This window comes from Pectinophora gossypiella, chromosome 25 (assembly GCF_024362695.1).
Source record: "Pectinophora gossypiella chromosome 25, ilPecGoss1.1, whole genome shotgun sequence".
NCBI classification, from domain to species: Eukaryota; Metazoa; Arthropoda; class Insecta; order Lepidoptera; family Gelechiidae; genus Pectinophora; species Pectinophora gossypiella.
The window spans coordinates 8,120,710-8,147,157 of NC_065428.1; the positions used below are offsets into that span (position 1 = coordinate 8,120,710).

Here is a 26,448-nt window from a genome sequence, read left to right on the forward strand (position 1 = left end):
CTCGAATCCACGTACCGCATACAAGTGGCGCCCAACGTGGGGATCGAGTCCACCTACCGCCCGCGACATGTGGCGCCCAACGTTGGGCTTGAACCCAAAATCCACAACTCTATCTATACTAAGTAGTCGAAACGGGTCGCTACTGAAATGTAAAAATAAGAATCATTTATTGTGAAACTGTGTTAAAGTTCCAACAGTTTGTCCATGTCCATGTCGGACAAACTGCTACTGAAAATAAATTAATAAATGTTCTACTGTCTTCTTTTACAGAACAAGGATGTAAACCCTTACTCTGCTGCCGACGCCTCATCATCATCATCTATGGAATTATCAGCAGCGTCTAGTGTTGAAGGCTAATCGTGTAAAAAGTTTTTGTAAAACACCAGTGCCTGTTACCATTTTCGAAAAGGAACAGAAAAAAGCATTACTTACTGTCATACAAAAAAATATTAAAAAATATATTTATTATTTTTTCTTATACGATTTATTTGTTAGTGTCTTTACTAATAAAGAGTTTTTACAACGAGAACATTCACTGGGAATATTGGGGCCGATATGACAAAGTTCCGTCGCCATTTGCTATTTTTTTTTTAAAGGGTTTAACAGCTTTGGCCTAGTAGCATTTTAAGCCTGGTCACATAGTGTTGCCAGTAACCGCGGGCAGTCCTACTCCCACTCTTTATCTCTACCGGGTGAAAGCCTCTAGTGCTCTGTTTGTCCGGCCAAGTAGTTTCTGCCATATGCGGCAAATCTACAGTAAGTCACGTTAAAAACGAAAGCCTTTTATCTTGCTCTACCAAATTAAGGTCCCGAGTCTAAGTAACAGATTGTGAAAATCTTCTATCGTGTGGGTTGTGAGGTGGAATACCAACCTCGTCAACCCTGGTGTCAGGGTTACTATTGAGCCGCCAAAGGCTTGACATGGCTCATGTAACGACTACTTACTTTACATCATTAAGTAGTAATCGGAACCAATGGCTTAACATGCCTTCCGAAGCACGGATCATCTTACTTTCGGACAATCTGGTGATCATCCAGTAATGTCCTAACCAAACTAGGGACCACAAAGTAATTTTTGTGATATGTCCCCACCGGGAATCGAACCCGGGATCTCCGGAATGTGAGCCCAGCGCTCAACCACTGGACCACAGAGATTGTGAAAATAAAATTATGTGTCATGTATGTGTGTGTGTGTGTGTGTATGTCTTTAATAATATTATACAAAATAAAAGACACGAAACGTATTTTTTTATTTTATTTATTTCAATATTTATCTAATAAGACTGTCCGATAAATTCACAAACTTCACATAAATTACAATTTGTGAATTGGAGTATAAATTTCTAACTATAAAAATGCAAAATAATTAGTCTTATAAATCAATAGTTCTTGGAAAATTATGTTTTGTCATATTTAGCATTTGTGGGTAAATAAATTATAGTACAAATAGGTGGACTTTCTGTATAACTGCTGCGATGGAATGGCTAAAACATTGATGAAAATGACTTGTGTTATAAAAACTAGAAGCTTAAGGTGATTCGTTTTCCATACAAAAGTTGATGCAGTGCTACAGGAAAACGGATAGAGGAATATTGTTATAAAACCGATAAATAGTAATATTTTGGTGTATTATTTTCGCAAACTAACAAAAATTTAGGGTCCGAATACGAGAAGTACCATATTTCAGACCCTCAATTTTGATCAATTCTACATTTGTAGTGGTGCAGATTACAGTGTATTTGCTGAGCGTGTAGAGGTGTCAATGTTAGTTTGTGTGCGTGATATTTTTTTTTTCTCTAAAGGCTTTGACTACTTGACAAGTGTAATAGAATGTCAGTGACAATTTATAAAGAGATTTTGTATGAAGAGAATAAATATAAATAAAAAACTAAAAATACTACAATCTGAGAAAAGGAATATTGGAAAAATATTTCTGTTTTAACGCATATTATTTAAACATTTTTAAATAATGGGTAAGTACCGTGTTTTAAAAGAGGACATATATTATAATAAAAAATCAATACATAAAATGAAATGGCTGTATGGGCATAGTTCCCTTTGCCTTACCCTTCGGGGAAAACCTAATCAAAAAAAAAGTTGTTGCATTTGCCGGCCTAGATAGTAGTCATTTTTAATTAATTGTTTTTCAATCCAACATACAGATTTATTTATATTCTCTTTGCCGCGGACTTTTTGGTGGAAACGGGAACGGGAAGGTTGATTTCTTCGTTGAATAATCTAAATAATCAATACGAAGTGGTGTTTTGTGGTTAATGATCACATTAAGTTAGTCGAAAAACATTCCCGATAGTATTATTAAATCGGAATATTCAATAAACAAAGTGTACCTATCTATTTTCGCTTTACGCCAACAAGCCGCTTACTTCGTTTGGGGTTCGGAGTAGGAGTCTGCTCCGAGGGTGGGGGCTTAGGTTTCATCATTTCATTAATCATCATCAAGAAAAAAAACACAAGACATGGCTGTATAGGCATAGTTCTCTTTGCCTTGCCCTTTAGGAAAAAAATAAGATAAATTTTGAAATTCTTATGTATAATAAACAAACATCACAGACATCATGACAGATCCAAAACTAACGAAAATCTTTTTTCTTTTTTCTATTTGACTTATTTATGAATTTTAATCAAGAAAACGTGATAATAAGTTCGACAGCAACCAGTTCAGGTCCCTGAAACAGCCCATTTCAGGCCGCGTATATATGGAAATACTACTTCAATACGTCCCAGCCTCGTCTTTTTTTAACGTCCTCGTTAAAAAAAGACGTCCTAACCTGAACTAACTAACCTAACAACAAACACCACGCGTAAATATAAGTCCAGAAATGCGCTGCAAGTCGTCTGGACTGGGCGCGAAAACAACATAGAATTCGATTAGCTGCTAAGTGTCCCGCATGCTATCACCAGCTGTCACTGACATACGTATGAAGTCCCGCGGATTTTATTGGAACTAAATGACAAGTCATAATAATTATATGCGGATACTGCGACACCAGCGCCGTGCTTGCGGGACGTCTTGAAGCGCTATTACATCTTTCAAACGCGATGCGACAAAGTTTGAACCGACGCAATTTAGGAAAAATCTACCTTATTATTACTGTACTGTGATCGTTATTTGTAAAATCATACAATACATATACACAATTCTTTATACACAATATAATTATTATGACATATTGTGGACTTTTCGGTAGACCTACAAAAAAGGAACAATTCAACCATACGTTGTTTTGTTATATCTCAATGGGCTCAGGCAGTGTTTTCGCCGAAAGCTCCAAGTCGGCTATATTTGTAACGATAATTATGTTTGACATTCATCATCATATTTTGAACCAATTTATAAAAAAAAAAAATACTTGTATAAATTATATACCCTAAAGCACGCCCATGAATCACTCTACTCATTGGTGAAAACCGTATGAAAATCCGTTCAGTAGTTTTTTAGTTAGCCGCATGTTCACTGATGCGATTAATGCCTGTTAGAATTTTACAAAATAAAAAATACGGAAATTACGGAAGGTACTTTAGTGCAAAGTACATTATTGTATAATTATAATATTATTGGTAAAAGTGATACTTTTTGAAAATTCCGTAACAAATAGACGGGTTCGCCAAATTCAATTGTAAAAAAAATACAAAAAGTAAAAAGAATTAAAACATGCACTTGGGTTTGAACCGTGAAACTTAAGAATGGCGGCGACTGCTTTACCAAATGCGCCATTTAGAAGTTAGAAGTAGACTTCAAATTATGCATCTCTTTTAATAGCTAACCTAGTTCGCATGTGTGTGTGACAGCTTCGTGTTTGTACACAAATTGAAATGACACCAACTTTTGATGCAATGTTTCAATATGATATCTGCAGTAAATACTTCAAAATTGTAGCTTAACTTAAAGATAATGTATGTAAGATTTCGCCACCTAACATTTCACTGGGTCAGAACTCAACACTAAACGAATAAATGGAAAAAAATACGAAAACTGCAGAAGTAACGCCATCTGCTGACGCAGCGTTACCTAGCTGACTGAAACGTATCACCTTAAATGTAGGCGACAGCACTGTTGAGTGTTCCTAAATTTTGTCAGTTTACATACTGACCCCGATTCCTGCTAGCTGCTGTCCCGTCATTTTCTTATCCGCCGAAAAGGAAACGAACGGATGATTGTCAACAAGTTAATTTTAAAATGAATGAATAACCCGTGCGAATAAAATAGGCATCTCGCTGGTATGGAATCCATTTGATGTGCTGTCTACTTAATTCTGTCGGCTTTTTGGCCGATGTAAAATTTTGAGACGGTTGTTTTAGATTTCTGCTTAAAATTGACGTGTATTCCATAAATTTTATGCCTGTCGATTATCCGTCCCTTTCTTTTTCAAAGGATAAGAAAATGACAGGTGTAACTTAAAATAAAATTAGATGACGTCTGCAGGAATTAGCACCACTGTCCAGCTAAAATTCGTGGTAAATGGCTATAAAATGGGGAGCAACGTGAAGGGATACACTGTCTGTAGGATGAGTTACGAAAAAGAAAAGCAGCCATCAGTTGGAAGAAGGCATTGTTGATTGAAAACAAGTTTCCAAGTTTGCTTTCCGAACTTTAAGAATAAATACAACACATAATAACGGGTTCTTACCGCGTTTAAATGGGGATATGAGACTCCCGATATTTCGACACTGTTGCAAGTGCCATGATCACGGGATGACTGATGAGATTGGAGTGGAGTAGGTAGATCCATAATTTTCTACGGGCAGACATATCTGTCTACCCTCTTTCTCTGCCGCTTGTTTATGTTTTTGATACCGGAATGTTCGGAACCATCTGAACTCGCACGAAACTCACTACGACAAACCGCACTCACTGTGTCCTCACGTTTTTTCACCACATTAGGCCGTTTCAAGCTTTTTACAACACCTACTACTGGATTCCACATACTCGACAACTTAATAACTGCGCAAACTTAAAACAATGTATAAATACAACACTCTGTTTTTGCAGGTAAACGCTGCGCAAAGGGTTGTAATGTAAAAATATAACCAAAACAATATTTGTTTACTCAAATAGTACGAGGAACTGTCAAAATTTAAGATCACTCAACAGTAGCGACACTTGGGGGGTTAAAATGGCCACATCGAAGCAATTCATCTAAGAAAGCAATATTGCTATTTGACATAATAGTAAGTGCGCAGTGCAAACAACTTTTCTTAACTATTATCTCAACTCTTCTTAGGGTGGTACTAATAAACTAATCTCAGCTTCGAGACTGCCCTCAAGATCATGTCAATGTGACAGTTCTGATATAAAAACAGAGACTTGAGCATGGTCTTGAGGGCAGTCTCAGCTAAGATTCGTTTATTAATACCACCCTTAGATGAATTGCTTCGATGTGGGCATTTTAACCCCCTGATGGGAGAAATACTCAGTTTTTATCCTCTTCTCCACCACTCCGTAGTGGAGCAGCGTGGTAGAACAGGCTCTGTACCATTCCCGATCGTTGAAGGTGGGAAGTATTCAACGCTATATATTCATGTTTTTCTAATGTTTTTATTTTCATTTGACTTAGATAGTTTATTCTTTTAAGTATTTCGGTTGTCCTAAGATGCTTTTGAAGGTACAGGGCATTTTTTTTAGAGTATAGTTTATTTTAATTTTATCTTTGCATTCCATTATATTTATTTAAATATAAAAAAAATACGGCTCACCACTTATCACGTTGGTCTAACAGAAAGCTCGGTGAGGTGTGGGTACTTAGTTCATCTTGCGATGGACGTACCTCTGACTACCCCGATTGGGACATAGTCATGAGCTTATGCGATTAATTTGATGCGCTGACAGTTACCGTAATTTTAATTGGATATTTATTACATTAAATTAAATTGGAATAATACATTTTTACAATTACTTATGATAATTAAGTAATTTTTCATAGTTATTGTCATTAACTTGCTCGGGGTCCCAACTTCCTAAGGCAGGCAAGACCCTGAAAAAAAAATGGAAATTTGAGGCACGTAAACATAACAGACACAAAAAATATATGCTAAAGTAAGATGATCCTTGCTTCGGAGGACATGTTACTCAGTTGATTCAGACTACTATACTTATGTAAGTATGTAGTGTTTGTGTAATACCTGACAACCTAGTCAAACGAGATTTGAGAACGAGACTGTTTACGAAACGTCAAAACGAAAGTTTTCTTTGGAGTTTGTATGGATATTTAGTCCTGTGACGTCATCAATAAAAGCGGTCAAACGTCGTACTCATTGTTACTTAACCACTAGACCACGCAGGCCCATTTTATTAAAAAATAAAGACAGTACTGTTATTTTTTACGTATTTAAGTAAATTAAAGTTTACGTACGGCTTTTCGGCGGGAACCGGGAACGGGACAGTTGCTTTCTTCATTGAATAATCTAAATAATTAATACAAGTGGTGTTTTGTGGTTAATGATCGCATTAAGTTAGTCGGAAGACATTCGCGAGTGTTATTATATTGGAGTATTCAATGAACAAAGTGTATCTGCCTATTTTCGCTTCGTGCCGGGAAGCCGCTTCATAACTCAAAAGTTTATGCGGACTTTTGAGTTAATTCGTTTGGGGTTCGGAGTAGGAGTCTACTCCGAGGGTGGGGGCTTAGGTTTCATCATCATCACCTTTCATCATTTCATTAATCATCAAGAAAAAAAAATATGTCAGACATGGCTGTATGGGCATAGTTCCCTTTGCCTTACCCTTCGGGGAAAACCAAAATAAAAAAAAAGTTTACGTCCACGTTTTGACGTCCAATATGGAAATAATTAATTTTTCTTTCTTTCTTTCAAAAAATGTCTCTTAATAAAAAAGAACGCACCTGCTCCTGGTACTCCTGGCGGGACAGCCAGAAGTTGTCCCGGTTCTTGCACACCTCGGCGAGCACGGCGCCACCGATGAACACCATGTCCTTGCGCCGGGGAGGGTCCTCGATGCGGATCTTGAATTTCTTAAAAAATAATAACGAAATTTAACATAACATAAACAGTCTATATACGTCCCACTGCTAGACACAGGCCTCCTCTCAATCAACGGGAAAGAGTATAGAGCATACTCCACCACGCTGCTCCACTGCGAGTTGGTGGGGGTGTTTGGGCTAGTAGTCTGGGAGCAACGGCTTAGCGTGCCTTCCGAAGCACAGAATCAACTTACTTTTTTGCACAAAGTGATACTAGTGTAGAGAAGGGAACGAAATATAAATATTAAAATTGTTGTGAACTCCTCGCAGAACATTTTAACTCCTTGCAGAACATTTTTGTAGCCTTTATATAAGTTTTTTTATGTCCTTTTTTTGGACAATGCCTTGAATTTTGGGTTTTGTTTATATATATATATATGTCTTGTGATCCTTGTTGTATGTTGGTGAAAGTAAATTAAAACTCACTGATAAATACAAAGTATAAAAATTCAAAGTATAATCTCTGCTTAACCCGATGGGAAATCTCTTTTTCTATCGTGTGGGTTGTGATCAGGTGATCAGCCTGCAATGTCCTAACCAAACTAGGGATCACAAAGTACCCCACCGGGATTCGAACCCGGGACCTCCGGATCGTGAGCCGCTCAACCACTGGACCACAAAAGCCTAAGAAATAAAATCGGTGCATCCCGACCCTTCCGATTATCGGTGAAAAATGGAAATTTCGGAAATGAGTCGGCCAAAAAATCAGCCTGATTATCTGTCCTACAAAAAGTCTGACGTCGGCGGGCGCCCTTATATGGATTGAAACTTTTTTCCTGTGAGTCTTCTTCTATCGTGTGGGTTGTAAGGTGAATTACCAACCTCATCAACCCTGGTGTCAGGGTTATTATTGAGCCGCCAAAGGCCCCTGACATGGCTCATGTAACGACTACTTACTTACATCAGTAAGTAGTAACCGGGACCAACGGCTTAACGTGCCTTCCGAAGCAGGGATCATCTTACTTTTTGGACAATCAGGTGATCAGCCTGTAATGTCCTAACCAAACTAGGGATCACAAAGTGATCCTCCTGTGAGTGAAATACCTTGATGTATTTGAATATAATATTATAATTATTATTTATAGCAGAACGCTCAACCACTGGACCACGGAGGCCGTTCGGATGGGAAATAGGCGTGAGTTTATGTATGTATTTATTATGTATATTTATTTCATTTCACTCATAATTTTATTTTAATATTTAAGAATGACTTCTTTATTACGCTATTGTATTCATTTTATGATTATTATTATTTTATTTTGTTTTTAATGTGTAATGAATGATACCAAATGAATTATTCTACTAGTAGAATGTAACCTAGATTATATACGACATATGACATGTAATACGAACTATTACGAATAAATGAATATGAATATGTGTGTAAAAACTCTCGAAGTTGTAGACCAGTACATTTACCTAGGTCAAATAATCCAGTTAGGTAAGTCCAACTTCGAGAAAGAGATCTCTCGTCGAATCCAACTCGGATGGGCAGCGTTCGGGAAGCTGCGGAATATCTTCTCGTCCAAAATACCTCAGTGTCTCAAGACGAAAGTCTTTGACCAGTACGTGTTGCCAGTGATGACCTACGGCAGTGAGACGTGGCCGCTTACTATGGGTCTCGTGAGGAGGCTCGGTGTCGCTCAGCGGGCAATGGAGAGAGCTATGCTCGGTATTTCCCTGCTCGATCGAATCAGAAATGAGGAGATCCGCAGGAGAACTAAAGTCACCGACATAGCTCGAAGAATTGCAAAGCTGAAGTGGCAGTGGGCAGGACACATAGCGAGGAGAACCGATGGCCGATGGGGCGGAAAGGTTCTGGAGTGGCGACCACGTGTCGGACGACGCTCAGTGGGTAGGCCCGCTACAAGGTGGACCGACGATCTGGTGAAGGTCGCGGGAAGCCGCTGGATGCGGGCAGCGCAGGACCGATCGTCGTGGAGATCCTTGGGGGAGACCTATGCCCAGCAGTGGGCGTCATACGGCTGATGATGATGATGTGTGTAAAAATACTTACGGCAAGTTTGTCGCAGTCGTTCCGCAGCACCCTCTCGAGGTAGAGCTGTTTGATCTCGCGCTCGAGTCGCGAGGGCAGCCCCGGGTACATGGTGGAGCCCCCGGACAGCACGATGTGCTTGTACAACTCGTTGCGCATGTCTATATCGGCCGCCTACAAGACACAATACAGGATGTTAGTGACATCGTAACGAAAACTTAGAGGGATGATTCAGACCATGATTATTTTTTTTAGTTTTTTTAAATTTTTACGGCTAATAGCCGGGACCAACGGCTTAACGTGCCCTCCGAAGCACGGAAACATCTTACTTTTTCGGACAATCAGGTGATTCAAGCCTGAAAAGTCCTTACCAAACAAAGGACAGTCTCACAAAGTGATTTCGACAATGTCCCCATCGGGAATCGAACCCGGACCTCCAGATCGTGAGCCTAACGTTCTAACCACTAGACCACGGAGGCTGTCTCCGGTTGATTGAGGGGAGGCCTGTGCCCAGCAGTGGGACGTATATAGGCAGTTTATGTAATTTTTAAATTATTTTCAATTCTATTGCGATGGAAAATTCCACTCGATTTTAACTCAAAATAATCAGCTGAATCATCATCCTCAGTATTCGTTACGATGTCATTTACACCCCGTACAGTCATGAGCAATGTAATGTACCCACTTTAGGACTCTGTCGCACTATCATATTTGATATTTAGTGAGACTTACAGTTCAATTTGACAAAAAAGTTAATGTGACATAGTACCAAAGTGTGTACATATTAATGCTCGTGACTGTACAAGTACATACGGTAGCCATACAAGTACGTATGGGTGTTAGTGACACCGTAACGAATACTGAGGGGGGTGATTCAGACAATGATTCCGAGTTGATATCAAGTGGAATTTTCCGTCGCAAAAGTATGGAACGGAAAATAAATTAAAAAAAAACACTAAAATTTTCATGAATTTTAGAAAATATCGACTATCGTGCAAGGAAATCCCTCCTTATCAGAGGAAAGCTAAAAACCTTAGTAAGATCGGCTATTTATCGAAAAAATACTGTTGTACGCAGTATCTTACGAAAAGTAATGATAAAATTGCAGCATATAAAAATATAATGTATATTAAAGGGCTCGTTAAAGTGGCTCATTTTCTACTCGGATTGAAAATATTGAAATTAATTGAAAGAGAATAAGGGTTTGTTTACAAAAATCACAAAAAGGTGAAAATATAATAAAAATAATACAAAATATTTTGTTTTTTTTTTCTACAATACCTGTATAGTGTTGAAAACCAGCTCGGCTAGGCCCTGGCCCTCCACATTGATGAGGTGCGGCTGGAACAGCGCCTCCGGGGCTTCGAACCTCTCCCCGCCAACCTTGATTATGCGACCGTCTGGCAACTGCACCACACATTGAACATTGATTAAAACTTTATCAGTGAAAGGTTAAGGCAGTCAAAGGGTGAGTCAGTGAAAGAGTAAATCAGAGAAAGGGTGAGTCAGCGAAAGGGTAAGTCAGCGAAAGGGTGAGTTAGAGAAAGGGTGAGTCAGAGAAAGGATGAGTCAAAGAATGGGTGAGTCAGAGAAGAGGTGAGTCAGAGAAAGGGTGAGCTGTGAAAGGGTGACTCAGAGAAAGGGTGAGTCAAAGAAAGGGTGAATCGGAGAAAGGGTAAGTCAGAGAAAGGGGAGTCAAAGAATGGGTGAGTCAGAGAAAGGGTAAATCAGTGAAAAGGTAAGTTAGGGGAAGGGTGAGTCAAATAAAGGGTGAGTCAAAGAATGGGTGAGTCAGAGAAGAGGTGAGTCAGAGAAAGGGTGAGTCTGTGAAAGGGTGAGTCAGAGAAAGAGTAAGTCACAGAAAGGGTGAGTCAGAGAAAGGGTGAGTCAAAGAATGGGTGAGTCAGAAAAAGGGTGAGACAGAAAAAGTGTAAATCAGTGAAAAGGTAAGTCAGAGAAAGGGTGAGTGGAGATAGGGTGAGTCAGTGTAATGGTAAGTCAGTGAAAGGGTGAGTCAGTGATAGGGTGAGTCAAATAATGTTGTGGTAAATACGTACGACATAAGGCTCGACAAGTACAGTAGTCTCCCAAGCTAATCTCTGTTCCTGCTCGATGTTGTATCCGATGTAGCAGAGCTTCTCCTTCATCATACGGACTGTCTCGAAGTCCGCCGAGTGGTTGAACGCGTAGCCACGGAGCAGGAGTAACTTAAGTGTCAAAAATCATATATTGTGATACTTATTCAAGACACATAAACCGCCTATACAGGGTGTTAGTGACATCGTAACGAAAACTTTGAGGGGTGATTGAGGCTATGATTCTGATATGATATCAAGTGGGATTTTCCGTCGCAAAAGTATGGAACTGAAAATAATTAAAAAAAAACACAAAAATTTTCATGAATATTCAGACTGAAAATTCCACTTGATATCAACTCAGAATCATGGTCTGAACCATCCCCCTCAGTGTTCGTTACGTTGTCACTAACACCCATACCTACTTGTATGGCTACTGTATGTACTTGTGCGGGGTGTAAGTGACATCGTAACGAATACTGAAGGGGATGATTCAGCTGATTATTCTGAGTTAATATCAAGTGGAATTTTCCATCGCAAAAGTATAGAATTGAAAATAATTTAAAGAAACTAAAAAAAAAACATGAATTTTGCGACGAAAAATTCCACCTGATATTAACTCAGAATCATGGTCTGAATCATCCCCCTGAGTATTCGTTACGATGTCACAGGCCTCCCCTCAAACAACTGGAGGGGGTATGGAGCATACTCCACCACGCTGCTCTACTGCGGGTTGGTGGAGGTGTTTTAACGGTTATAAGCCGGGACCAACGTCTATAAAGCTCGCCCACATGGAACAGATTAAAGAGAAGGCGAACGTCGTGTCTTATAAGGAGGTGAAGGAATTGGTCTTTGATATACAAGAATGGAGAATGCTACACCGACAGCCCCGATACCGACCCCGCCGGCGTGGTCGACGATTTCCCTCATTCAGCGCTTATCGCTATCGACCCACTAGGGTCGATTAATTCTTTCAAATATTTTTCCTCTCAGACGACGCCCTGAGCCGAGGTTCGCGCCCAACTGGGCACCCTCAGGCCTGTTGTCTTAAACGTTGTACCGGGTGAGAGCCTTCAACGCTCCCCATTTGTCCGGCCAAGTAGTTAATGCCATCTGCGGCAAATCTACAATAAGTGACGTCAAAAAAAAAAGCTACACCGACAAGAGCGTGGCTCTTAAGTTAGTGATGATGATAAACCTCGCCCACAACGAGTATAAATTATAACCTCTTACCTTAATGAGGTACCTGGTGATGTCTCGGCCAGCGATGTCCAGACGTCTGGTCAAGTGGGGTAAAGCGAACTCTTCATACACCGGACAGATATGCGTCACACCATCACCTACAATAAGGAATTATTTGTATGAAGTGTCCGAGGTGCCCTAACTCTAATTATGTACGGTCACGAGCATTAATATGTATACACTTTGGTACCATGTCATATTAACTTTTTTGACAAATTGAACTGGAAGTCTCACTAAATGTCAAATATGTTAGTGCGACAGAAATCTAAAGTGGGTACATTATAATGCTCATGACTGTACACCTAATTGAGTAGTTTCCTAGGTCAAAGATAAATTATTAAATTCAGCCGAGTCTGCATGACAACCGCGCCGCGCATTATATCGAGCGCTTGGACCAATAAACGATACGAATGCTATCTACGTAGGTGGACGTTAAACGGCTATTGATCGGAGCGCTCAATATAATTAGTGCCGCGCGCGGCGCGGTTGTCATGCAGACCCGGCTGATTACTAAATAAAGACAGACGGTGACAAAAAAGTTTTCTTTTTTTCTCATCATCATCATCATCTCCCTATAGGTATTTCGTTTTTCACATGATCCGCTTACCTAACCTTCCAAATGTAAGGAAGGGAAAACCAGCCCAATACAGTTATGTCACATACCTCTGAAAATTGTAGTTCTCGGGAATGTTGAAAATGTTTTATTTTTTCTATTTAACTTATTTATGAATTTTAATAAACAAAAATGTAATAATAATAGCGACATTTTATCACATTTTTCTATGACGTCACATGTTGCTTTTTCATACAAATTCTTTAGTACATAAACTGCCTATATACGTCCCACTGCTGGGCACAGGCCTCCCCTCAATCAACCGGAGGGGGTTCGGTTCGGGCTCAAATTCTTTAGTAATTTCGTATATTTACGTTTAGTAAAAAGTGACCGATTTGACTAGTTGGAAACTACCCTATTATGAGTATACATTGTAGCACTTTATATATTGACATACCTGAGTCAACAACAACTCCAGAGATGAGCCCCTGAGCGTATAGAGTAAGCACTGCCTGTATGGCTATGTACGCACTGTCGAAGCCATACTTCTCAAACATCACCTGTGAATTTAAATATTATATTTTAGGAACACCATCATCATCATCAGCCCATTAACGTCCCCACTGCTGGGACACGGGCCTTCCCTATGGATGGATAGGGAGATCGAGCCTTAAACCATCACGCGGGCCCAGTGCGGATTGATGGTTATTAACGACTGCTAATGCAGCCGGGACCAACGGCTTAACGTGCCTTCCGAAGCACGGAGGAGCTCGAGATGAAAACTTTTTGTGGTCACCCATCCTATGACCGGCCTTTGCGAAAGTTGCTTAAATTCAATAATCGCAGACCGAGCGCGTTTACTTTAGTCTTCATTATTTTATCGTACACGCGCATCTGTGTACGATACCATAATATAGAACGGCAACTCTCCGTCCCACCAGCGACTGAGCTCCGTTCTGTGAGCTCGGTTTTACTTTAGTGTTCATTATGTTATCGTACACAGATGCGAGTGTACGACAACGTCAATATGTAGTGTCTGTGTAAACAGAGGTGTTTTGTATGAAGTGTCCTCGGTGTGCTAAAGGTAAATATTACTTATTATTAGCATTACCTCAATCATCTTCTCCCGATTCTTGGTGGGGTTCATGGGCGGCTCAGTGAGCAGGATCTTGGTGTCGTGGGGATCCACGTTCATCTTGCTCGGTCCGAACGTGTAGTCCCACACGTGACACATGTCTTCCCAGTTGCGGACCACCTGTGGGAAGGGGAAGGGGTTTATTAGGTTAACCAAACATTCATTTATCATACTTGTGGGATCTAGGTGTTGGCGATGCGATGAATAATACAGCTGGACAATGTTATTGACGGCACTTTTCTTAATTGTACGTAGTATATTATAAAATGTTAACACACGATACACATTTCGCAGACTCTAGAAGAAGAAAGGCCAGTATTGCCATACTTAAATATTAAAATATAATTTTGTTGGGGATGCCAACATACATTATCATACTACATAATATATTTTTCTAAAAAAGCATCCCAACCGTGTGGTAAATCAAATTTTCTATTTATTTAGGTATACATACAGCTATACATTATGAAACTTTTACAGACTGCATTATAAATAGGAAGACTTGGTATAATAAAAATACCAACAAAAAAAAATAACTAAATAGTTACACTTTGAATCGTTAATGTTTACATAACGAACGTCTCATCCGCCCAAAACAACTACAGCTTCTCACAACCTGTATAGCCGGGGAAAAGCTGCAATAAAAACCTCGGCAGGGCCCTAGACGTTCTTTAAAATTTGTAAATACGTTTACATTCAATTCAATTCAAATTATTTATTTCAGATTAATATCCATAATTATAAGTATAAGTACATTAAGTTACCTATGTAGATTAATACCACCCTAAGTACCCACCACCGAGCTTTCTGTTAGACCAACGTGATAGATGGTTTATTGGTAAGGAAGGCGGTTTATCTGAAAAATTCTTATTAAAAATCAGGGAGGTGAAAAGGGCCACATCGAAGCAATTTATATAAACGAAGCTCCAGACTACGTTCCCAAAATAATATACAGATGGCGCTATACAATATTGCCTTCGTTTAACCTTATAGGAAGGCATAAGGGATCGGAATATAGGAAGGCATATATAAAAAGTCTTGTTGCTTGATATATGCATCAGATATGGTATAGAATTATGCTGCTACTTAATTTGCTTCGTTTTATTTTGATCAGAATAATAATGGGTGGGAGGTGTCTCGTGGTTGGGTGTAATAGTGACATCGTAACGAATACTGAGGGGGTTAATTCAGACCATGATTCTGAGTTAAAATCAAGTGGAATTTTTCGTCGCAAAATTCATGTTTTTTTTATTTATTTTTTAATTATTTTCAATTCTATACTTTTGCGAAGGAAAATTCTACTTGATATTATCTCAGAATAATCAGCTGAATCATCCCCCTCAGTATTCGTTACGATGTCACTTACACCCCACACAAGTACATACGGTAGCCATACAAGTAGGTATGGGTGTTAGTGACACCGTAACGAATACTGAGGGGGATAGTTCAGACCATGATTCTGAGTTGATATCAAGTGGAATTTTCAGTCTGAATATTCCTGAAAATTTTTGTATTTTTTTATTTTTAATTTTTTTCAATTCCATACTTTTGCGACGGAAAATTCCACTTGATATCATCTCAGAATCATGGCCTCAATCACCCCTCAAAGTTTTTGTTACGATGTCACTAACACCCTGTATAGATGGCGCTATACAATATTGCCTTCGTTTAACCTTCTAATTTCATGGTTAACAGATATATATATGCATCTTTTATCTTTGTTTTTGGATACAAATGATGACCCTTGTTATTACACCCAGCCACGAGACATCTCCCACCCATTATTATTCTGATCAAAATAAAACGAAGCAAATTAAGTAGCAGCATAATTCTACACCATATCTGTTGCATATATCAAGCAACAAGACTTTTTATATATGCATCTGCCATTAGATTATATTTTTAAGTAATGATGTACCTGAGCAATGAGAAGGAACTCATTGAAAAATTGCGTTAAAAGAGTACAGTGCCATCTAAATATTTTTGGGGAATGTGCCCTTTGATGTGGCATTTTTAACCCCTCAGGAAGTAATCAACTCACCCCGTTCTCCATGGGGTAGCTGACTTCGAGCATGGAACGCAGCTGTGACGCCTCGTCTCCCACCATCAGGTCCTGAAACCACTCGCATCATCACAACACGCTCCAACATGGCGGCGTTAGTCAGAACTGCAGTCCATACACAGTCTTGTTAAAGGAAACAGCGTTTTAAATGGCTGCACATACTAAAAAGGTGGGTAGACCCACAAATTATCAGGGAGGCTTAAAAGGCCACATAAAAGGCAATATTGCAATGTGACATTAAAGTTTGCAACCACTTAAAATAATTTTAGTATATCTGAAAAACATCACAAAACTCAAAACTTATTAGAAAATGCTAAATGTACAAAGCTATGTATAATACAATTTAAAAACTTTAACAATAAAAAGTAAACAAACTGGGAACATTTGACAGCCAAGCAAAGTTCAATCGAATCATTTGATAATTGGATTCAATTTTGCTTGGGTGTCAAATTTATATACACATGTTCACTGTTCGTTTATTTTTTATTGTAAGTAATTTATCTTAAAAATTATGTAAATATAACTCGAATTACTAGAGATTTCACTACCTCAATATATCTAGTTAATAACTATGAAATATCTATATCATAATGTCTTTCTAAATGTTATTTGATAGATCTAAAATGGTAACACCGCTGACATTAGTCCAATGAAATGCCGCAGTTACTAATAATGTTGCCATTTAAGACTACGAAAGTTAAAACTGGTTAAGAAATGCTAAGTGGCAATTTGCTATGAATAATGGTTTATTAAAAAAAACATGATTTTGAAGAACTAAAAAAGATGATGTATCTAAAATTACGAGTTTTACAAGAATAAATTGTAAGCAAGCATATATGCTGTGTTTATATAATTTACTATATTTGTATAGCTGCAGCTTGGCTAAGTATATCCACTAAGTAGCCACTAAAACTCAAGTAGCAAGTAAATAAACTTTGTTAAAATGAGTTCTGCAGTGTCGAAATTTTATAATAAGAAATGTAATTTATTAATTTTAAATAATGTCACCCATATTATTAAATTTACAAACTCAAAATTAAAAATAAAATAAAAATACATTTCAAAATAATGAAATAAATAAGAAATAGTTTCTAAATTGGCATGAAATTGAAAACATTAGGTTAATAAAATTGTAACAATATATAGTATATATCACAATAACTGCAGTAAAAAGCAGTTTATTTTAGTTTGAACTAGTTGCAAAATTAAGATTTTGAGTTTGATTAACTATCTACCTATCAAAACTTACAATTAGAACTTAAATAAAAATGTAATATTCCACCCAATGGTTGATGGTCAATTTAATTTTAAGAAAATCTATGGGGGAAACCATTAATTAGGTATTTTTTTACCTTATTTAATATTTAATCGCGCATCTATCCGTTAAAAATAGTTTACTATGCAACTAAACTGTTTTCAATTTCACCCATAATTATGAAACTTAAGGATGTTATAAGTAGCGAGTGCATGAGTGCACAGCATACATTGCAAATTGCATTATTGCAGTAGGTACTACAGTGCTGCCTGTTACCTGCACCATCTCGGGCTCGAGCGTCTGGTGAGCGTGAAACGTTAATTGTATTGGTACTGTTTATTGTATTGCATTGTATTCTTTACTGTAAATGTTGTTTGTCATATTGTAATTAATGTATGTGTGCTAAATATTAGAGAAGTGGTTGACCCAATAACAAGCCAGAATAGAACACTCTGGCGACGAAAGATTAGGAGAGCCGACCCTCAGTAGAAATGGAAAAAGGCCGGAAGAAGAAGAGAGAGAAATAGTTGATTATCGTTTTCTAGATTGAAAGTGTTTAAGAGTCATGTCTTTTAAAACATTGTAACTAAATATTGATTATTGATTATTAGTATTGATTGTGTCCTCGCCCATAATTGAAGGGATTTGCTTATTATTTGTGAACACACTACACTCTAGAGAATACTACAACATTGTAAGACAAAATGCAGAGATAATAACAAATAATGCTTAGATGTAATTTTAATGTGATTCTGGGGCCTTAGCCAAGTTAGGTGCGAGCTAAGGCCCCAGATTTAACTAGGCTATGTTATATTAAATTTATAAAAATAAAAATAATTCCTGAATTATTTTTAATTTATATACATTTATTGTTGCTTAAAATTATTTTAATTGCTTATGGAATATACACAATGTAACTTATGTAAGGGAAATTCTCATGCTTTTTAGTTTGCACCTGTCAAACGAGACAAAACATAAAAACTCATTGTTAGACGTTTTGCAAATTCCATGCTAAAACCTTACAGAAACTTACTCCAATACATAAATTCTGGAACTGTAACACATTGAAAGTTGGAATAAATCTAGATTTTTTATAACAGCCCTCCGTAACTTCTTGTTTTAAAAAAAAATAATAAACATTACACCAATAAACATACACACTGAGCTTTCTGTTAGACCAATGTGATAGGTGGTGAGACATATCATGTCTATAATGGATGATCCTACTATGTTGAAAACTGCACTAAAATAATATAGTATAATGTACAGAAACAAGTTTGTTATCATATTATAAAGAAAGAACTCCACTTTGTTAAGGTATTATAATTTATTACTATTGATAATTACTATTTATTTATTATTTATTGTAAACAAATTAGGTATGATGCAGATAAGTGGACTGTTTATTTTATTTATTACTATCTGAAGAAATCCTTGGGTGTCGGGACGGTGAAATTTATTTAATGAAATAAAACAGCAGCGTCTTGTCTTGTGTTGTATTGAGAGAAGGGAAGAACGAAAGCTCCGCGAATGAATGTAATTACAAAAGTGTTTCCATATTTAAAATACAAATCTTAAATATATTTATATGTTTTCAACATAACTCCCAACAAGGCAAAAGATAATGCTTCGATAATGGACTGTAAGTATATAATTAATAGGTAACTGATTCAAATGTGTGCGATAACTTTTGCATTTGTCAGTGCTATGAAGAATAGTTTGAACTATCTATTACAATTACACATTCAACTTATTATTTATAATATTATCTATTTATAGTTTTATTTTAAGTAGGTTAAGTTTAGAAGATAAGTACTTTTAATTTATCTAGCTTAAGTTTGGAAGGTAAGTACAATTATGTAAGTATGGTTTACTAGTATATAAGTTACTGTAATTTTACAATAAACATAACTACAATTATTTTTTGTTTTTCACTTAACCTTTTTAACTTTTATGTTATACAACCACTGAGGTAAGTATTACTGGTAAGTACCTATGTAAGTATCTAGTATTTATTTTTTACATTTATAATTAAGTAAAGTAAATTAAATTTTAAGTTTATGAACTTTTTACATAGGCAGCTAGTAATAGTGAAATCAATTATTTGCTCTTATAGTTATTATTCGATTATTTACTCTTATATATAACTTAGGAATTGTTCCTTTTACAAACGTAAATTGGTAAGTAACCAGTCTTAGTGACATAACTATAATTTAGTTAGGAAAATGAATAGTTTTACAATTCAACTTAATTAAACTTATTAATTAACTTAGCCTAAGTCTCTTGGCATCCTCTCAGGCACAATTAGGTTACCTGAGAAGCATCTAGGCCTACGAGAACTGGACAACCTTATACACAGGTAATAATAATAATAGGTAGTTAGACTGAGCCTGATAACAACTTACTTAAATTGTTAGGTATTTAATTTAAAGGCAATATGCAAACTTTAGTTATAGAAGTTTTGTGATAATTACCATTTGCTTTTTTAACTTCCATGGCTCTTATTTTTCCATCACTACCTGGAAATACCTTTGTGACTCTAGCCATTGGCCACGTCATGGGGGGTGTGTCCAATTCTTTCAGAATGACAAGATCGCCTATCTTTACATTTGGCATGTTATCTTTCCATTTTGGTCTATTCTGTAATACATTTAAATATTACACTCTTAATTAAGCGTAAAGCATTGACAATCCAATAACGTTGGTTTAAACTAGACAAAATTAATTTTTGACTTGCGTGCAAAAGCTTGTTATGTTCATTTTCAATTATCATACGAGTAATTAGAGATTGCCTAGGTAATATAATTTGATGCATTTGGTTATATGGCAAACCAGAATGTTGCAGTCTACCTCCTACCCGGAGAAGACCGTGAGCATCTATAAACGGGTTAAGCCCTCTTAAAGAAGCTTGTACTTGCATACCGTTTTGCAAAGCATTTAAATCTTTAGAAAAATACTTGAGCTGTTCGTGCTTTATAAGCAGAGATAATGCATTGTTAGTCTCAGCAAAGGAAACAAAGTTTTCTTTAATTTTGGCCGAGTTAGGTTTAGAATTATTACAAATCTAATGACATATGCAAGTACACGTTTCATTCTGTTAATATCAGAATATTTGTGAATAAAATTATCAAGGAATGACGACCCATTTGAGCTCAGCGATACCGCCGCACAGACCGCCTCGTTCTGTGAACATTTAATTTCAGGAATGTCCTCGGGTAATTGGTAAGTACAATTTTTAAATTTATAATTACAACCTGACATTTCCTTAGGCCCTGACCACCATAAGTGGTGATTTGGTAAGTCGCAGGGACTTGTTCCTCTGCTCAAGCAATCTGCAGGATTTTTATCTGTCTGTATATAGGACCAATTAAAGTTATTAGTACATTCAGTAATTAATTTTGTTCTATTCGCAATATAAGATTTTAATTTGATTGGATCGGTCTTCAACCACGCCAATACGACTTGTGAATCTGTGTAAAGGTGAACTTCATTTACTATCTGTTTCTGACTAATAGTATTGTATACTTTTGAAGCTAACTTGGCAAGTAAAAGCGCAGCGTTTAATTCTAAACGTGGGATGGTTAACTGTTTAGGTGCAATGGGATTTATGCGTGACTTAGAGCATAATAGTGACATTTGAACTTTACCTTGCATGTCAATAGTTCTCACATAAATTGCACAACCATATGCCACATTGGATGCGTCTGAAAATCCTATTAATTGAAATGTTTGATGTTCACTTTTACACATTGTATTCCTTTCAATATGAATACTTGACATGTTAGTTAAGTCATTATAAAGTGATTGCCATTTATTATTTAATTCTGGCGGAGGAATAGAATCCCAGTCTGTTTTGGACAGCCATAGCTTTTGCATAATATGTTTGGCTTGCACAAAGATTGGTCCAATCAGTCCAAGAGGGTCATAAAATTTACTGATAAAACTTAAGATTTCTCTTTTGGTCTTGACAGATTGCTTAGGCGGGGGGGAAAATTTAAAAGTGTCTGAATTGACGTCAAAATTCAACCCTAACGTTTTAACATCTTTTTGCATGTTAATTTCTCCAGAATACCTCTGTTCCTTCGGAATATCCTGTAAAATACTGGAATCGTTGGCTGACCATTTATGCAAGAAGAAACTACCTTTAGATAACAATTGTGAAAGTTGACTTTTTGTTTCTATTATTACATTTAAATCATTATGAGTATACAATATGTCATCAACATATGTTGCATTTAGAATTACTGGGACAGCCAAAGGATATTCATTTTTAAATCTATAAGCTAACTCATTTAAGCACCTTGTTGCTAAAAAAGATGAGTTTTTTAAGCCATAAGTAATAGTGTTTAATTGTAAACATTTTATGGATTCATGGGGGTCATCTCTCCATAATATATTTTGGAGTGACCTCTGACTTTTTTCTATTAAAACATTTCTAAACATACGCCTAATATCGCAAGCGAAAAAATATTTATTTAGTCTGAACAACAATAGAGTGTCGAATAATTCGTTTTGGACCACAGGGCCATTCAACATAATATCATTCAGAGAAATTTTATTTGTTGTTTTCATAGATCCGTCAAATACTGTACGTAAACGAGTACTAACTGCATTTTCACGTATGACAGGGTGATGTGGCATAAAGTATACCGCATCTTTGTTAAAATCGTAACTAGAAATATCGACATAGCTGGCATGGCCAAGGTCTATGTATTCATGAATAAAACTTTGATATTCTTTGAACAAAGCTTCATCTTTATGGAGCCTTTTCTCTAAATTCAAAAATCTGCGCATAGCGAGAACTAGAGAATTCCCTAAAGTATTGTTTACATCGTAAATTGGAATCTTTAAGGGCATTGAGACTTCAAATTTATTGTCAACAAGTTGAACCGTTTCATTAAAATATTCCTCACAATATTTTTGTTCAGACGTGGGGTGCTCAGGATATATTTCTGGTACAGCCTCAGATTTCCAGAACTGAATAACATTAGAATTTAAGTCTGTTTTACATTCTTGACAAAACAAAGAAACAGGGGTACTCTGAAGTTCATGGGGAGACTGTACGGGGACTTTTCCTGCAACCAAATAACCAAACTGCGTGTGAACGAGTCGGGGTGTCGCGGGATCGCTGAGCTCATTGTGCTGGTCCTCAAGCTGGGGCAGCAACGCCTGAAAAAAGATGTCAGCAGCTAATAAAATGTCTATCTCGCTTGTTTTATTGAATGTGTCATCTGCTAGTAATAAATTTTTTGGAATGTTAATAAGTGACAGGTCAAAACTGTTTTGTGGCAAGTTAGTAGTTATTTTGTCCACCACTAGGCAGTTAGTATTAACTTTATAGGGATAAGCACATGAAAATATGTCCACTTGCAAGGAACTTTGTATTTTCTTTCCAGTTTTAGCAATGCCAGAAACCTCTGTGTTTGTAGCTAGTAGATTTCTCCCAATTAGATTAGCTAATTTAGTTGTAATGAAAGATGACTGACTGCCAGAGTCTAATAAAGCCTTGACTATCAATTCCTGCCCATTTTTAGTTAATATTTTTACTTTGGCAGTAGGTAACAAAACTTGGTTGTTGTCATTTAAGCCTGACAGCAACGTTACCCCACCCTCAGTACTAGATGATGATGTTTCATTTCCATCATGCAAGAGCGTGTTGTGATTTTGCTTGCAGTGAGTGCATTTAAAATGAAAGCGACATTTCCCTGTATGGCTGTTTAAGCAGGTTTTGCATAGCTTTTTAGCTTTTATACATTCAACACGTTCTGCAATCGATGCAAGCAAAAACTTGGGGCATGAAAATATTTTGTGATCTGACTTACCACAGTAATAGCACTTAGCTACATGATTATTTGTTACTGCAGCAGTAGCTTGTACTTTCCTAGCGCCGATGACATCATTGTTGCTCGAGTTTTCGAGAGCTAGAGCTCTTGTTTCAAGATATTTTATGAAATCTGTAAAAGTTGGGGATTGAGATGAGTTCCTATCCAAACAGTAAGCTCTATTAGTGACTGGGTCGAGTTTGCGAGATAGAATGCATACAAGTATGCTGTCCCATTTGTCAACGGGTTCATTTAAATTTTTTAGAGCTGCTACATGCTGTTTTGCAACAGAAATTAAATTACGTAACATGGTTACATTTGGCCTGGGTATCGAGGCAAGATCCAATAACTTGGATATATGTTCAAATACAATTTTGTGACTATTATCATATCGATCACGCAGGATTGTCAATGCTTCACTGTAACTTGAGCCTTGTATTGGTAAATTATTAATAAGATCGAAGGCTTCTCCTTTTAGAAAACCTCGTAAATACACAAACTTTTGAATGTCAACAATGTTAGAATCGTTATGCACAAGCGCCGTAAACAATTCGATGAATGGTTTGTATTCTAGGTACTTGCCGTCGAATGGTGGAATTTGAATATCAGGGAGTTTTAACTTAGACGTGACGTTATTAGAACCGCCACTTGGCTTTGCCGCCGCCGCCGTCGTCCCGAATCTTGACTGCAAAGTAGTGCGCAGTAAGTCCATACACACAAAGTAGGCCTCTTCAACAGGAGTGGGATCATGGTCGTCGTTGACCTGAACAGTCAGGTCTATATACTCCTTGAAGATGGACTGGGCATGTTCTTGCTTCGTGCGTAACATTTGTTCGGATGCGGACGCGAGGAATTCCGACGTTAGCGAGTTGCGTAGGCGCGTCATCGTGCCTTTCACATATTTCCGCCTGTTAAATAGCTCGTTGTCGCTTGCCATATTGCTGACTAATTACGTAAACAAGTACTGAATTGTTTAAATTTACTTTTCCTGAAAAAAATATGGTCGCTCGGTATACGAAAACGTGGTAAAAAAATGATGCAATACAATTCCTGTTAAGATTGGGATCGAGATCGATTGTATTGAACGACAACGTTGATTGCTAAAAATCGCTCACTTCACTCCGAACATCGCGTTTTTTGTAGCAATATTAATGTTCCGTAATATGCTATGAGTGAGTGAGATAGCAATTTTATTTGTATTGCGTTGTCCTTTGTCTTCGGCGAGTTTGACGAAATAAAATCGTTACAAATAAACGAACACTATTGAAGTTCTTCTTTGTAAATTCGGTTACACGCAGATGAAGATTGCTTTCTCCGGTTTTGAACACTTCGACGTCGGTGTGTCCTTCCGCCGCGGCAACGATGATTGAGTGAATGAATGAAGTACAATCTTACCGCGTTGCTCAGGAATAATGGCGACTGGAATGGACTCACAAACTTGCCCGACGTAAACTTCTGACGCAAAAATCGTGCTGATCCGTCGCACCGTTTTGGCCGCAAACACCTGTAGATGAGCTGCACACTATGCTCACGTTGCTCGAAGGACCATGAAGAAATCCTTGGGTGTCGGGACGGTGAAATTTATTTAATGAAATAAAACAGCAGCGTCTTGTCTTGTGTTGTATTGAGAGAAGGGAAGAACGAAAGCTCCGCGAATGAATGTAATTACAAAAGTGTTTCCATATTTAAAATACAAATCTTAAATATATTTATATGTTTTCAACACTATCCACATTTTAAATAAAAAAAAAATAATAATGATAAAAAAAAAAAAAAATTTGTAAATAATGGGGGACTTTCCAGGCTACATACCTCAAAAACAATATAGATAGCGCCATACAGATTTTCCTTTGTTTAATAAAGAAAAATGCTTTTTTTCCCTAATATATAATGTTTTTTCGGGAAAATAAAATATGTTAACAGTCTAATTTCATAGATAACAGACATATGCATTTTATATCTTTGTTTTTGGGTATAATTGATGTCGCTTTTTAATTACACCTAGGCACAATTACGTCTTCCACTCATTATTATTCTGAACAATAAAGAGAAGCAATATAGGTAGCAACATAATTCTATACATAATGTGATCCAAATGGCAAACAACAATTATTTCTACATTACATTGTATTTTGAAGTAATTAACTATGTACCCGAGTAATGAGAAAATAGGTAATTATCATGTTAAAGCTGCACAACGCCATCTATGTATTGTTTTTGGTGAACGTAGCCTGGAAAGTCCCTCATTTTTTACTGACTATCCACATTTTAAATGGAAATACAGGGTGTTAGTGACATCGTAACAAATACTCAGGGGGATGATTCAGACCATGATTCTGAGTTAATATCAAGTGGAATTTTTCGTCGCAAAATTCATAATTTTTTTTTAGATTTTTAAAATTATTTTCAATTCTATACTTTTGCGATGGAAAATTCCACTTGATATTAATTCAGAATAATCAGCTAAATCATCCCCCTCAGTATTCGTTATGACGTCACTTACACCCCGCACAAGTACATACGGTAGCCATACAAGTAGGTATGGGTGTTAATGACATCGTAACAAATACTGAAGGGGATGGTTCAGACTATGATTCTGAGTTGATATCAAGTAGAATTTTCAGTCCGAATATTCATGAAAATTTTAGTGTTTTTTTTAATTATTTTCAGTTCGATCAGTTCGAAAATTCCACTTGATATCAACTCAGAATCATGGCCTCAATCACCCCTCAAAGTTTTCGTTACGATGCCACTAACACCCTGTATATATATATAGACGTGTAGCTTTGTAAATAATTGTAGATTCTGGTTTACCGATTTCCTTGCAGGGGGCAAGTCTGACTCATACAAAAACAACATACCTTGACATCGATATCACCGATCTTATTCTCCGCTTTGATGATCGGCCGGCCCACCATCGACGGGAAGATGAACGCGGGAAAATTGCTCCCCGCGTATCCACACTTTACAAACTGCAAACACGAAAATTTTCATAAGGAAACGTTAAGTGCTTATCACAAGTGAAATTTATAAGTAAATTATGAAGTACATACGCCAGTGCCGTTGTCGCAAACGATAACTTTCCTCCCTTGGTCGTCCATGATCTTAATTTAACACTATTTAAAGCTTAAAATAATATAATTTAACAATTAATACACTAAATAGTAAAATACAGTATCGGAAGTTTCTTTTTTTTTATTCCTGCCAGCAAATGACAAATGGTTGAACGGTACGTACCAAACAAAATTAGACTTTACAACAACGCAATAACGACGAATATTCTTCGTCATGGCAATTAGGCACACCCAAT

General features: G+C 37.1%; 2 protein-coding genes across 5 annotated transcripts; both read right to left on the bottom strand.

Annotated features, from left to right (window-relative positions):
• Window positions 1-1,242: 1,242 nt before the first annotated feature.
• On the bottom strand, window positions 1,243-26,356 carry LOC126378135 (actin-related protein 2). Of its 2 annotated transcripts, XM_050026322.1 has the most exons (13): window positions 26,192-26,356; window positions 26,000-26,110; window positions 18,350-18,370; window positions 16,041-16,112; window positions 13,976-14,119; window positions 13,322-13,424; window positions 12,303-12,409; window positions 11,052-11,201; window positions 10,276-10,401; window positions 9,016-9,168; window positions 6,861-6,989; window positions 4,053-5,993; window positions 1,243-1,527 (listed from the first exon to the last, which is right to left on the bottom strand). In XM_050026322.1, exons 1-12 carry the CDS (start codon window positions 26,237-26,239, stop codon window positions 5,952-5,954), a joined length of 1,206 nt encoding a protein of 401 aa, XP_049882279.1. In that variant the 5' UTR covers window positions 26,240-26,356; the 3' UTR covers window positions 1,243-1,527; window positions 4,053-5,951. The 2 variants fall into 2 exon arrangements, with proteins under 2 accessions (XP_049882279.1, XP_049882280.1); XM_050026323.1 differs by lacking the exon at window positions 18,350-18,370.
• Window positions 18,799-24,839, bottom strand: LOC126378036 (uncharacterized). 3 transcript variants are annotated; one of them, XM_050026113.1, is made up of 2 exons: window positions 23,139-24,839; window positions 18,799-22,485 (listed from the first exon to the last, which is right to left on the bottom strand). In XM_050026113.1, the coding sequence occupies exons 1-2, from the start codon at window positions 24,073-24,075 to the stop codon at window positions 22,466-22,468; spliced, it is 957 nt and encodes a 318-aa protein (XP_049882070.1). In that variant the 5' UTR covers window positions 24,076-24,839; the 3' UTR covers window positions 18,799-22,465. The 3 variants fall into 3 exon arrangements, with proteins under 3 accessions (XP_049882070.1, XP_049882068.1, XP_049882069.1); XM_050026111.1 differs by having other exon boundaries at window positions 18,799-23,270; window positions 23,721-24,812; XM_050026112.1 differs by having other exon boundaries at window positions 23,139-24,811.
• Window positions 26,357-26,448: the final 92 nt, after the last annotated feature.